Source organism: Perca flavescens, chromosome 18, assembly GCF_004354835.1.
Source record: "Perca flavescens isolate YP-PL-M2 chromosome 18, PFLA_1.0, whole genome shotgun sequence".
NCBI lineage: Eukaryota > Metazoa > Chordata > Actinopteri > Perciformes > Percidae > Perca > Perca flavescens.
Genome location: NC_041348.1, coordinates 32,657,467 through 32,670,177, shown reverse-complemented (window position 1 = coordinate 32,670,177; position 12,711 = coordinate 32,657,467). Strand labels below are relative to the sequence as shown.

General features: G+C 42.1%; 2 protein-coding genes across 4 annotated transcripts in view; one reads left to right on the top strand and one right to left on the bottom strand.

The window, feature by feature from the left end:
• brf1b (BRF1 general transcription factor IIIB subunit b) overlaps positions 1–4,215 on the bottom strand; it is a 41,419-nt gene extending 37,204 nt beyond the window's left edge. Inside the window, exons 1-2 of the mRNA XM_028604684.1 lie at positions 3,988–4,215; positions 2,278–2,485 (exon numbers count right to left, since the gene is read on the bottom strand). Coding sequence (XP_028460485.1) covers positions 2,278–2,461 — 184 coding nt within the window. The 5' untranslated portion in view covers positions 2,462–2,485; positions 3,988–4,215. The remainder of the gene's footprint in view (positions 1–2,277; positions 2,486–3,987) is intronic.
• A 273-nt stretch (positions 4,216–4,488) lies between these two features.
• The window catches only part of xrcc3 (X-ray repair complementing defective repair in Chinese hamster cells 3), a 12,218-nt gene continuing 3,995 nt past the window's right edge, over positions 4,489–12,711 (top strand). For all 3 annotated transcript variants that reach the window (XM_028605250.1, XM_028605249.1, XM_028605248.1), the window contains exons 1-4: positions 4,489–4,683; positions 5,351–5,488; positions 5,593–5,790; positions 8,222–8,376. In XM_028605250.1, coding sequence (XP_028461051.1) covers positions 4,629–4,683; positions 5,351–5,488; positions 5,593–5,790; positions 8,222–8,376 — 546 coding nt within the window. In that variant the 5' untranslated portion in view covers positions 4,489–4,628. The remainder of the gene's footprint in view (positions 4,684–5,350; positions 5,489–5,592; positions 5,791–8,221; positions 8,377–12,711) is intronic.

Below are 12,711 nucleotides of genomic sequence, written 5' to 3'. Positions count from 1 at the left end.
CGCTCCAGTCGGCGTCTCTTCGGTGTGTTCGGAGGAACTTGTTTTAGAGACAGGAGCCAACTTGGTGGGTCACAGCCTTTAGTCTAGGGGAGGGGGGAGAATCGATACAGCATAGTATTGTAATATTTTCCGTGGTAATACTGTATCGATACACAGATGCAAAGTATGGATCTATTATTCTATATGTGTTGGTCGGTCTGTCTGCTTGATTATCCCATTTGCAGCAACAAAATTGAAGTGAGATGAACAAACAGAGAAATTTATCTTTTAGATTAAATAGATGTTGACATTTCCTTTTGGGGACATCATTTGGAATTGGGGAAAAAGGTAATAATATCGCAGAATATTTCAATACGTTTAAAGCTGCAATAATATCGTATTGTGACGTAATTATCGGGATGATATCGTATCGTGAGGCCTCTGGTGATTCCCACCCCTACTTGAGTCCCAAAAAACTGATCCATTCATCCAGAACATGATCCACCATGAAGTAGTTGCAGCTGTAGTCATTACTAAATCTTTGTTCCTGTTTCTATCGTCCATTAGGAGCGTCAACCGTCCGAGACAGACTCGCTCCCAGCCTCTCAGGAAGACTCCAGACCTGGGACCAGCCCAAACGAATACAGAACCTGCAGAACTCTCCCAGTGCCGGGGCAGCAGGGTCCACTGGTTCTGACCTGAAGACCACCGGGTCAGACTGTGGCGCTCGGTACGGAGCCAGTGATCACCAAGGCATCCTGAGAGGTACGCTGACAAATCTGAACGGTATTCTGCAGCTCGCCTGAGTAGTTAGCCTACTAACGGGCTTCCAGACCAACTAGAACCCCACTAAACCAACAGTAACTTAAATATCCATCATGGTTCCCCTGTATTCATTCTGCAGCGACTGAGCGCTGTGAGTCCATGAACAAGGAGTCTGTCTGTGGTTAGTAGGGCTGGGCGATATGGAGGAAATCAGATATCACGATATTCTTGTCCTAATACCTCGATGTCGATATTGTGGCGATATTATAGGGTTGACAACTGGTGCTTTAACAAAATATGAATGAATGTGATCTTCAGTAATGTGGACATAACCGCTAGAGTAGTCTGGTAACACAGAACATGACATCACTTTACAGTAGCGCATCCTTTTAAAACCAGGAAAAGACAACACTTAAGCCATTTATGATATTACAATTTCCAAAATCTAAGACGATATCTAGTCTCATATCACGATATCTATAGACTGTCAAAATATTGCCCAGCTCTAGTGGTTAGTTCTGTCTGTAACAGCTTAGGCTCGCATTGCTAGATCTATGTCCACGTAGCAGCGTTGTTTCTTTAAACCAATCCCAATCATCGTGGGCGGGGCTAAGCTCTGGACTCAGCGACAGTGGCTCTGCTAAATCGTCTCAGGAAGGAACTGGTTTTAGTGAAGTAGTGTTTAATGTGCAGTGAGCACTGTGCCGGTCTCCCATTCAACACCCAGTTCATTCTGAAGGCCGTTTTATGGTTCTGTGGAGGCTCAGTTTTATTTATAAGGGACAATGTGCAATTAAAACCTAAATGTGACAGTTTGATGCATTGCACCAGTGTTAGCCTCAGGCTAACTTACATCTGCAGTCCCACAAAAAGCACAAATGCAACATTTTAAAAGTTGAAACATCACTCAATGAGTTAAAAAAACAAGTAACAAACAGCAGTATTACTTTTCATATCACAGGTACACACACACACACACACACACACACACACACACACACACACACACACACACACACACACACTCCATGATTGATGGCTGTAGCGGTATGCGCAATACACAACCCCTCCCATTGCACGCAGAGCTTTTGATATAGCCTACGTAGGTAGCCATGAGGGTTTAACTGTGTTTCTGTCCTCGCAGGTAAACTGCTCGGCTGATGAAGAACCGAAACAAACTGTCTGCAGAACCTGATTCAATAAAGCTTCAGTTTGTTCACATTCAGCTGTTTGAGTTTTGCTGCTCTGTTTGAAAAACACACCACTGTTCAGGTCATTGTATCATGAATTATGATCTCGTTCTCTTGCCGTCAGGGTGGAGACAGAAGGGTAAATTTGATTTGAGCGTGCATGAGTTTGGCTGGAGCTTCTTTGTGTCTTGTTCTAAAAGCTAAACTTAAGTGACTTCCAGAAGCCAAATTATTTCTTTAAACTATCAATTCTGTGTACAGAGAGTACCAGACTCCAGTCAGAAATCTGTAGTTTTAGTGTTTTTAAGAGTTTAAAGTAGAAGTGAGTGAAAGTTTGTCTCACCGTCAGCGGAGACGAACTGTCCCACGGCAGATGAAACTCCTCCGCTTCCCTCCACAAACTGGACCTCGGAGACGATGATGTTGTCCTCCAGAACCGAGCCACAGCCGGTGCACACGGCGCTGCCCCGAGCCTGGTCCACGTCGATATCTGCCCCCCCGCACGTCCTGCACACTCGGGAGCTCATGGTGGGGGTCAGAGGTCACGCAGCCTGCAGGCACAGAGGAAAGCAGCCGGGAGGCTTATTGAAATCTATTTTAAAGATTTCTGGTACAGGATATACAATCCTCTATTCCAGACTCTTAAAAAACACATCTTCAGGCTTCAATGTGTTTCAGATACAAATCATCAGGCCTGGGTACTTAATTAAATACATTTTAGGAAGTAGGGCTGTGCTCGACTGAAGAAATTCTTAGTCCACTAACACTCATTCAATCATATCGACTAATGGATTAGTTGATTTAATGGACAGATCTGTAAATCTGAGTTTCTCCTCCAAGAGTCGTGTTAAAGCACCATTTTGATTCTTGTGTTTACCAGAGATGAGCTCGTACGTTTCTTTGAAATAAGTCATTCAGCATGAAAACAGCATCAGACATGACTAATGGACTACAGAGATCTGAGTTGACTAAGACCAGAACCACCGATTATCCAGTAAGAGGGAGCAGCTCTATTAGGAACAGACTTAATTGCTTTTAAAGCACATGTGTCAAACTCCACTCAGTCTTAATGTGGACCAAAGTGCAAAGTAGTTGGGGGGTGGGGGGGGTGACCGAGGGCTCCAGAGGAACTGAACTAGTGGGACTGTCTCTACCGCAGGATCCCTACTAGGGCTGGCCGATGTTCTTGACCAAATACCTCGATGTTGATATTGAGACGATATTGTAGGATTGACTATTGGCGCTTTAACAAAATATTATTTACACAATGAGAATTTTGATGAATCAGAAATGTCGATTTAAAGACAAAGTGGGTAAAGGCAAATAGTAGAACAGTCTGAGTTCAGAAAAGTACTTTACTGTAATGCAGCCTTCAAAACCAGGAAAAGACACTTAGTATCACGATTTTATGATATCCAAAATCTAAAACGATCTCTAGTCTCATATCAATATAATATCTATATATTGCCCAGCCCTAATCCATAACCTAGGGGGGAAACGGACCGTAATAACACTGTAAAAGGTGTATCATAGATCAATGTCCCGGGACCCCCCATTGTTGAACCCAAAGTTACACCAACTGATTAACGTACGGGGAAAATGATCGCTATAAACTTTCAGACTAACGGATGCAGTTACAGGAGTGATTATTATTATTAGATCTCAAAGAGCCAGGCTTCACTCAGAAATATCACCATTAAACATTTCATCGCTCGCCATCAAATGTAACACTATATAACACAAACTAAAACTTCGTTTTAGGCTAAATGTTTTAGTATTGTAATCGGCCATCATAAAGTGTATATAACTAGACGTTCTGTACGTTAAATCCTCCTCCAGATGTAACGTTACAGGAGAGATTATCGGTCAAAATATGAAGACTTAAATACATTAGAATAGAATGCCATTTATTGCCATTATAGACCCGTACAACAAGATTAAAAGGTGTAAGTTATTAATAGAGACAGTGACAGTCATTAGTTAGGGTTAATAATAGAACAGTCATTAGTTAGGGTTAATAATAGAGCCGTTATTAGTTAATTAAGGGACCCACCGCTAGTAGAGAACAACGGAGACCAGTTTGGCGGTTAGAAACACGGTAGAGCCGTTGGTGTCTCCAGATTTAATGTCCGGTAGAATCCATTTAGTTCTCCGGTCGGACAGACATGTTACCGTTTATTTTAACGTTTTATTCTTTAAATAACCGATCACTGATCAATGAAACGGATCATTGTTTGGTTGCTGGTTGGTTTGTCTTGACCGATCGGTTTGTTTTCTTCCTGCGACGCAGCGCGCTGACGTCACGGGTCCGGAGATATCGCGTGGGGAAGGGGGGTGGGAGAGGGGCTAGTGTGTGTTGATTGATGGCGGGAAGAATTACAAACTGTATTAAAAGTTATACGTTTACATTACGTGTTTTAGTTATGAAATAAAAAAGTTTACATTGTTAATATATATAAGACAATAAACTGGATTTACTTTTAACCCGGGACCCCACAAACGGGATAAATGGTTCCTTCCAAGAGGCGGTGCGTGATGACGTTTTGTATTCTGGCGGGTATTTCGTGTGTGAAGTGGTCCGGGCAGAAACAAGCAGACAGACGTATTAATTAGTGAATTAAAGGCAGTTTAGTGAGTTTTTGTCGCCGTGTGAGAGTGAAGCAGCGGCGGGGACAGCATGTCCGCAGCGGGGAGATGGACTGGGACCAACTGGACCTTAACCCCAGGATCATAGCATCCGTTAGGAGAGGTAAAAGAGCCTGTACTCCAGCGTTCACTCAGAAATATCACAATTAAACATTGCATCGCCTACCATCAAATGTAGTAAGTTTATATAACACAAGCTAACACTTTGTCTTAGTCTATATGTTTCAATATTGTAATCGGCCATCATAAAGTGTATATAACTAGATGTTATGTACGTTAAACCCTCTTCCAGATGTAACGTTCAGTCCTAAAACGTTATTGCGAAGCCCGACTTAAAACCGCGAGATTTTGTACGGAGTTCCTCTAGAAGCTGAACGGTAGTTCTGTAATGAATACGCGGCCGTGTTTAAACGGAGCTCCATTCAGATAAACCACACTTTAATGTTTTATCGAATATTTTCAAATGTATTTACCATATATAGCCATAACGGAACACATTTCCCTAAAGTATATGTTTTAGTAGTACTATCGGCGCATACTTTATTATCTTAAATGTCTATCGGGGAAAGCTGTGTAGATTAGTTTTAACTTAACTTAGTACTGTTGTGACTTTTGTTATGACGTGATGATGAATGCATGAAGCATTTGTTAGCCACGTTAAAACGGTCAGATTTATTATGGAGTTTGGTTGGAGTTCTGTTGTAAAATATGAAATGTAAGCAGTTTGCTCCTCTGTGGTGTTTTTATTGCCATGGTGGTTGCCACCCCAGTGAAACTGAAGTGCGTGCGCGAGGCGTTGTGTGTTTCCGGTCCAGACCTGCAGAGACTCACCGGTCTGTCCCGGTCCGACGTCCATCAGCTGCAGACCGCCGCGGCCACGGCCTGCAGACGCCACCCCCCCACCCCAGGTCAGTTACACCCCCCCAGGTCAATGTGTGGTCTGATTGGTTACAGAGTGATGTGGCAGCATGCACAAACTAACCTGTGTGTGTGTGTCTGTCTGTCTCTCTAGCCGTCCTGCTGCAGCGTGGATATAGTGGTCTCAGACTGAGTGTGGGCTGTCCCGTCCTGGACCAGCTGCTGAGGGGGGGTCTTCCTGCTGGGGGGGTCACCGAGCTGTCCGGAGAGAGCGGAGCGGGGAAGACTCAGCTGGCTCTGCAGCTCTGCCTGTCGGTCCAGTACCCAGCCCAGCACGGTGGTCTGGACTCAGGTACAGTACAGGCCAAAAGTTTGGACCCACCTTCTCATTCAATGAGTTTCCTTTTTATTTTCATGACTATTTACATTGTAGATTCTCACTGAAGGCATCAAAACTATGAATGAACACATATGGAATTATGTACTTAACAAAAAAGTGTGAAATAACTGAAAACATGTCTTATATATTAGATTCTTTAAAGTAGCCACCCTTTGCTTTTTTATTAATAAGGGAAATAATTCCACTAATGAACCCTGACAAAGCACACCTGTGAAGGTAAAACCATTTCAGGTGACTACCTCATGAAGCTCATTGAGAGAACACCAAGGGTTTGCAGAGTTATCAAAAAAAGCAAAGGGTGGCTACTTTGAAGAATCTAAAATATAAGACATGTTTTCAGTTATTTCACACTTTTTTGTTAAGTACATAATTCCATATGTGTTCATTCATAGTTTTGATGCCTTCAGTGAGAATCTACAATGTAAATAGTCATGAAAATAAAAAGGAAACACATTGAATGAGAAGGTGTGTCCAAACTATTGAGCCCTTTATTACCGCTGATGGTAGTGTCTGCTCTGTGTTGTGGTAGACTCATGCAGTTGAGATTGTGTCTGTAGGAGCGCTGCGTTCGCTGCCCGTCTGTAACTCTGTGTGTCCTGTGGGAGCGCTGCGTTCGCTGCCTGTCTGTAACTCTGTGTGTCCTGTGGGAGCGCTGCGTTCGCTGCCTGTCTGTAACTCTGTGTGTCCTGTGGGAGCGCTGCGTTCGCTGCCCGTCTGTAACTCTGTGTGTCCTGTAGGAGCGCTGCGTTCGCTGCCCGTCTGTAACTCTGTGTGTCCTGTAGGAGCGCTGCGTTCGCTGCCCGTCTGTAACTCTGCGTTCGCTGCGGGAGCGCTGCGTTCGCTGCCCGTCTGTAACTCTGCGTGCCCTGCGGGAGCGCTGCGTTCGCTGCCCGTCTGTAACTCTGCGTGCCCTGCGGGAGCGCTGCGTTCGCTGCCCGTCTGTAACTCTGCGTGCCCTGCGGGAGCGCTGCGTTCGCTGCCCGTCTGTAACTCTGCGTGTCCTGCGGGAGCGCTGCGTTCGCTGCCCGTCTGTAACTCTGCGTGTCCTGCGGGAGCGCTGCGTTCGCTGCCCGTCTGTAACTCTGCGTGTCCTGCGGGAGCGCTGCGTTCGCTGCCCGTCTGTAACTCTGCGTGTCCTGTGGGAGCGCTGCGTTCGCTGCCTGTCTGTAACTCTGTGTGTCCTGTGGGAGCGCTGCGTTCGCTGCCCGTCTGTAACTCTGTGTGTCCTGTAGGAGCGCTGCGTTCGCTGCCCATCTGTAACTCTGTGTGTCCTGTAGGAGCGCTGCGTTCGCTGCCCGTCTGTAACTCTGTGTGTCCTGTAGGAGCGCTGCGTTCGCTGCCCGTCTGTAACTCTGTGTGTCCTGTAGGAGCGCTGCGTTCGCTGCCCGTCTGTAACTCTGCGTTCGCTGCCTAGGAGCGCTGCGTTCGCTGCCCGTCTGTAACTCTGTGTGTCTTGTAGGAGCGCTGCGTTCGCTGCCCGTCTGTAACTCTGTGTGTCTTGTAGGAGCGCTGCGTTCGCTGCCTGTCTGTAACTCTGCGTTCGCTGCCTAGGAGCGCTGCGTTCGCTGCCCGTCTGTAACTCTGCGTGTCCTGTAGGAGCGCTGCGTTCGCTGCCTGTCTGTAACTCTGTGTGTCCTGTAGGAGCGCTGCGTTCGCTGCCTGTCTGTAACTCTGTGTGTCCTGTAGGAGCGCTGCGTTCGCTGCCCGTCTGTAACTCTGCGTTCGCTGCCTAGGAGCGCTGCGTTCGCTGCCCGTCTGTAACTCTGTGTGTCTTGTAGGAGCGCTGCGTTCGCTGCCCGTCTGTAACTCTCTTGTGCTGCGTTGTGTAACTCTGTGTGTCGCTGCGTTCGCTGCCCGTCTGTAACTCTGTGTGTCTTGTAGGAGCGCTGCGTTCGCTGCCCGTCTGTAACTCTGTGTGTCTTGTAGGAGCGCTGCGTTCGCTGCCCGTCTGTAACTCTCGTTCGCTGCCTAGGGCGCTGCGTTCGCTGCCCGTCTGTAACTCTCGTGTCCTGTAGGAGCGCTGCGTTCGCTGCCCGTCTGTAACTCTGTGTGTCCTGTAGGAGCGCTGCGTTCGCTGCCCGTCTGTAACTCTGCGTTCGCTGCCTAGGAGCGCTGCGTTCGCTGCCTGTCTGTAACTCTGTGTGTCCTGTAGGAGCGCTGCGTTCGCTGCCTGTCTGTAACTCTGTGTGTCCTGTAGGAGCGCTGCGTTCGCTGCCCGTCTGTAACTCTGCGTTCGCTGCCTAGGAGCGCTGCGTGCGCTGCCCGTCTGTAACTCTGCGTTCGCTGCCTAGGAGCGCTGCGTTCGCTGCCCGTCTGTAACTCTGCGTTCGCTGCCTAGGAGCGCTGCGTTCGCTGCCTGTCTGTAACTCTGTGTGTCCTGTAGGAGCGGTGTATATCTGTACGGAGGACCAGTTCCCTGTGCGGCGTCTAGATCAGCTGATCCGGGGTCAGGCCTCTCTGCGGCGGGACGTCCCGGCGGCTCTGATCAGCAGCCGGAGGTTCAGTGACCACGTCTACGTGGAGCACGCTGCCGACCTGGTGAGTCCCAGGCGGGGGTAATTAATCTAAATGTAATTAGTCCATTAGTCATTTTTTATGCTTATTCATGCTTAATTACTCATTTCCAAGAAACTTCTGAGCACATTTATGGTAAACACAAGATTTAAAGTGGTGCTTTTGCAGGATTAATTGTGGAGAAACTCAGTTTTACAGATGGTTAATTAACTACATTTATATTGTGCTTTTCTAGTCTTAACCACCTCTCAAAGAGCACAGCTCTGTCGATTAAATCAACTAATCGGTTAGTCGACTAAATCCTAGAAGTGTTAGTCGACTAAGGAGTTCTTTAGTCGGGGACAGCCCTAAAAGCTATTATTTAGCTCGTTGCGTTTTGCAGTAAACTCTGATTTTCTAAATGAATAAATAAAGTTTAAACAGGAAGAGGTCTAGAGCTGCTCCTCTTAGTGGATCAGTGGACTAATCGGTGGTTCTGGTCTCAGTCAGACCAGATCTCTGTAGTCCATTAGTCATGTCTGAATGACTTATTTCCAAGAACCGTACGAGCTCATCTCTGGTAAACACAAGAATTAAAGTGGTGCTTTAACACGACTCTTAGTGGAGAAACTCAGATTTACAGATCTGGTGATGAGTGTTAGTCGACATAGAAGGTCTTCGATTCATACTTTGCAGTGACGTCATCACCATGGATACCTGGCGGGCAAGAAACGCCGGTAGACTGGCGCTGAACAGTGGCCAGTCACCCACTGATGATCCATACACAGCACCCACTGATGATCCATACACAGCACCCACTGATGATCCATACGCAGCACCCACTGATGATCCATACGCAGCACCCACTGATGATCCATACACAGCACCCACTGATGATCCATACGCAGCACCCACTGATGATCCATACGCAGCACCCACTGATGATCCCAGCACCCACTGATGATCCATACACAGCACCCACTGATGATCCATCAGCACCCACTGATGATCCATACGCAGCACCCACTGATGATCCATACACAGCACCCACTGATGATCCATACGCAGCACCCACTGATGATCCATACACAGCACCCACTGATGATCCATACGCAGCACCCACTGATGATCCAGACAGCACCCACTGATGATCCATCAGCACCCACTGATGATCCATTAGCACCCACTGATGATCCATAGAGCACCCATGATGATCCAGACTTATTTACATCTATCATATAGAGAATCAGACTTATTTACATCTATCATATAGAGAATCAGATTTATTTACATCTATAGAGAATCCGACTTATTTACATCTATCATATAGAGAATCAGACTTATTTACATCTATAGAGAATCAGACTTATTTACATCTATCATATAGAGAATCAGACTTATTTACATCTATCATATAGAGAATCAGACTTATTTACATCTATCATATAGAGAATCAGACTTATTTACATCTATCATATAGAGAATCAGACTTATTTACATCTATCATATAGAGAATCAGACTTATTTACATCTATCATATAGAGAATCAGACTTATTTACATCTATCATTTAGAGAATCAGACTTATTTACATCGATAGAGAATCAGACTTATTTACATCTATCATTTAGAGAATCAGACTTATTTACATCTATCATTTAGAGAATCAGACTTATTTACATCTATAGAGAATCAGACTTATTTACATCTATCATATAGAGAATCAGACTTATTTACATCTATCATATAGAGAATCAGACTTATTTACATCTATCATATAGAGAATCAGACTTATTTACATCTATCATTTAGAGAATCAGACTTATTTACATCGATAGAGAATCAGACTTATTTACATCTATCATATAAAGAATCAGACTTATTTACATCTATCTTATAGAGAATCAGACTTATTTACATCTATCTTATAGAGAATCAGACTTATTTACATCTATCATTTAGAGAATCAGACTTATTTACATCTATCATTTAGAGAATCAGACTTATTTACATCTATCATTTAGAGAATCAGACTTATTTACATCTATCATATAGAGAATCAGACTTATTTACATCTATCATATAGAGAATCAGACTTATTTACATCTATAGAGAATCCGACTTATTTACATCTATCATATAGAGAATCAGACTTATTTACATCTATAGAGAATCAGACTTATTTACATCTATCATATAGAGAATCAGACTTATTTACATCTATCATATAGAGAATCAGATTTATTTACATCTATAGAGAATCCGACTTATTTACATCTATCATATAGAGAATCAGACTTATTTACATCTATCATATAGAGAATCAGACTTATTTACATATATAGAGAATCAGACTTATTTACATCTATCATATAGAGAATCAGACTTATTTACATCTATCATTTAGAGAATCAGACTTATTTACATCTATCATATAGAGAATCAGACTTATTTACATCTATAGAGAATCCGACTTATTTACATCTATCATATAGAGAATCAGACTTATTTACATCTATAGAGAATCAGACTTATTTACATCTATCATATAGAGAATCAGACTTATTTACATCTATCATTTAGAGAATCAGACTTATTTACATCTATCATATAGAAAATCAGACTTATTTACATCTATAGAGAATCAGACTTATTTACATCTATCATTTAGAGAATCAGACTTATTTACATCTATCATATAAAGAATCAGACTTATTTACATCTATCTTATAGAGAATCAGACTTATTTACATCTATCATTTAGAGAATCAGACTTATTTACATCTATCATTTAGAGAATCAGACTTATTTACATCTATCATTTAGAGAATCAGACTTATTTACATCTATCTTATAGAGAATCAGACTTATTTACATCTATCATATAGAGAATCAGACTTATTTACATCTATCATATAGAGAATCAGACTTATTTACATCTATAGAGAATCAGACTTATTTACATCTATCATTTAGAGAATCAGACTTATTTACATCTATCATTTAGAGAATCAGACTTATTTACATCGATAGAGAATCAGACTTATTTACATCTATCATATAAAGAATCAGACTTATTTACATCTATCATATAGAGAATCAGACTTATTTACATCTATCATATAAAGAATCAGACTTATTTACATCTATCTTATAGAGAATCAGACTTATTTACATCTATAGAGAATCAGACTTATTTACATCTATCATTTAGAGAATCAGACTTATTTACATCTATCATTTAGAGAATCAGACTTATTTACATCTATCATTTAGAGAATCAGACTTATTTACATCTATCATATAGAGAATCAGACTTATTTACATCTATCATATAGAGAATCAGACTTATTTACATCAATAGAGAATCCGACTTATTTACATCTATCATATAGAGAATCAGACTTATTTACATCTATAGAGAATCAGACTTATTTACATCTATCATATAGAGAATCAGACTTATTTACATCTATCATATAGAGAATCAGACTTATTTACATATATAGAGAATCAGACTTATTTACATCTATCATATAGAGAATCAGACTTATTTACATCTATCATATAGAGAATCAGACTTATTTACATCTATAGAGAATCCGACTTATTTACATCTATCATATAGAGAATCAGACTTATTTACATATATAGAGAATCAGACTTATTTACATCTATCATATAGAGAATCAGACTTATTTACATCTATCATTTAGAGAATCAGACTTATTTACATCTATCATATAGAGAATCAGACTTATTTACATCTATCATTTAGAGAATCAGACTTATTTACATCTATCATATAGAGAATCAGACTTATTTACATCTATCATATAGAGAATCAGACTTATTTACATATATAGAGAATCAGACTTATTTACATCTATCATATAGAGAATCAGACTTATTTACATCTATCATTTAGAGAATCAGACTTATTTACATCTATCATATAGAGAATCAGACTTATTTACATCTATAGAGAATCAGACTTATTTACATCTATCATATAAAGAATCAGACTTATTTACATCTATCTTATAGAGAATCAGACTTATTTACATCTATCATTTAGAGAATCAGACTTATTTACATCTATCATTTAGAGAATCAGACTTATTTACATCTATCTTATAGAGAATCAGACTTATTTACATCTATCATTTAGAGAATCAGACTTATTTACATCTATCATATAAAGAAGTGTGTGTGTCTGATTGTGTGTCTGTCTGCAGGACTCCCTGAGTGTGTGTGTGTGTCTCTGATTGTGTGTCTGATTGTGTGTCTGTCTGCAGGACTCCCTGAGTGTGTGTGTGTGTGTGTCTCTGAGTGTGCGTCTCTGATTGTGTGTCTGTCTGCAGGACTCCCTGAGTGTGTG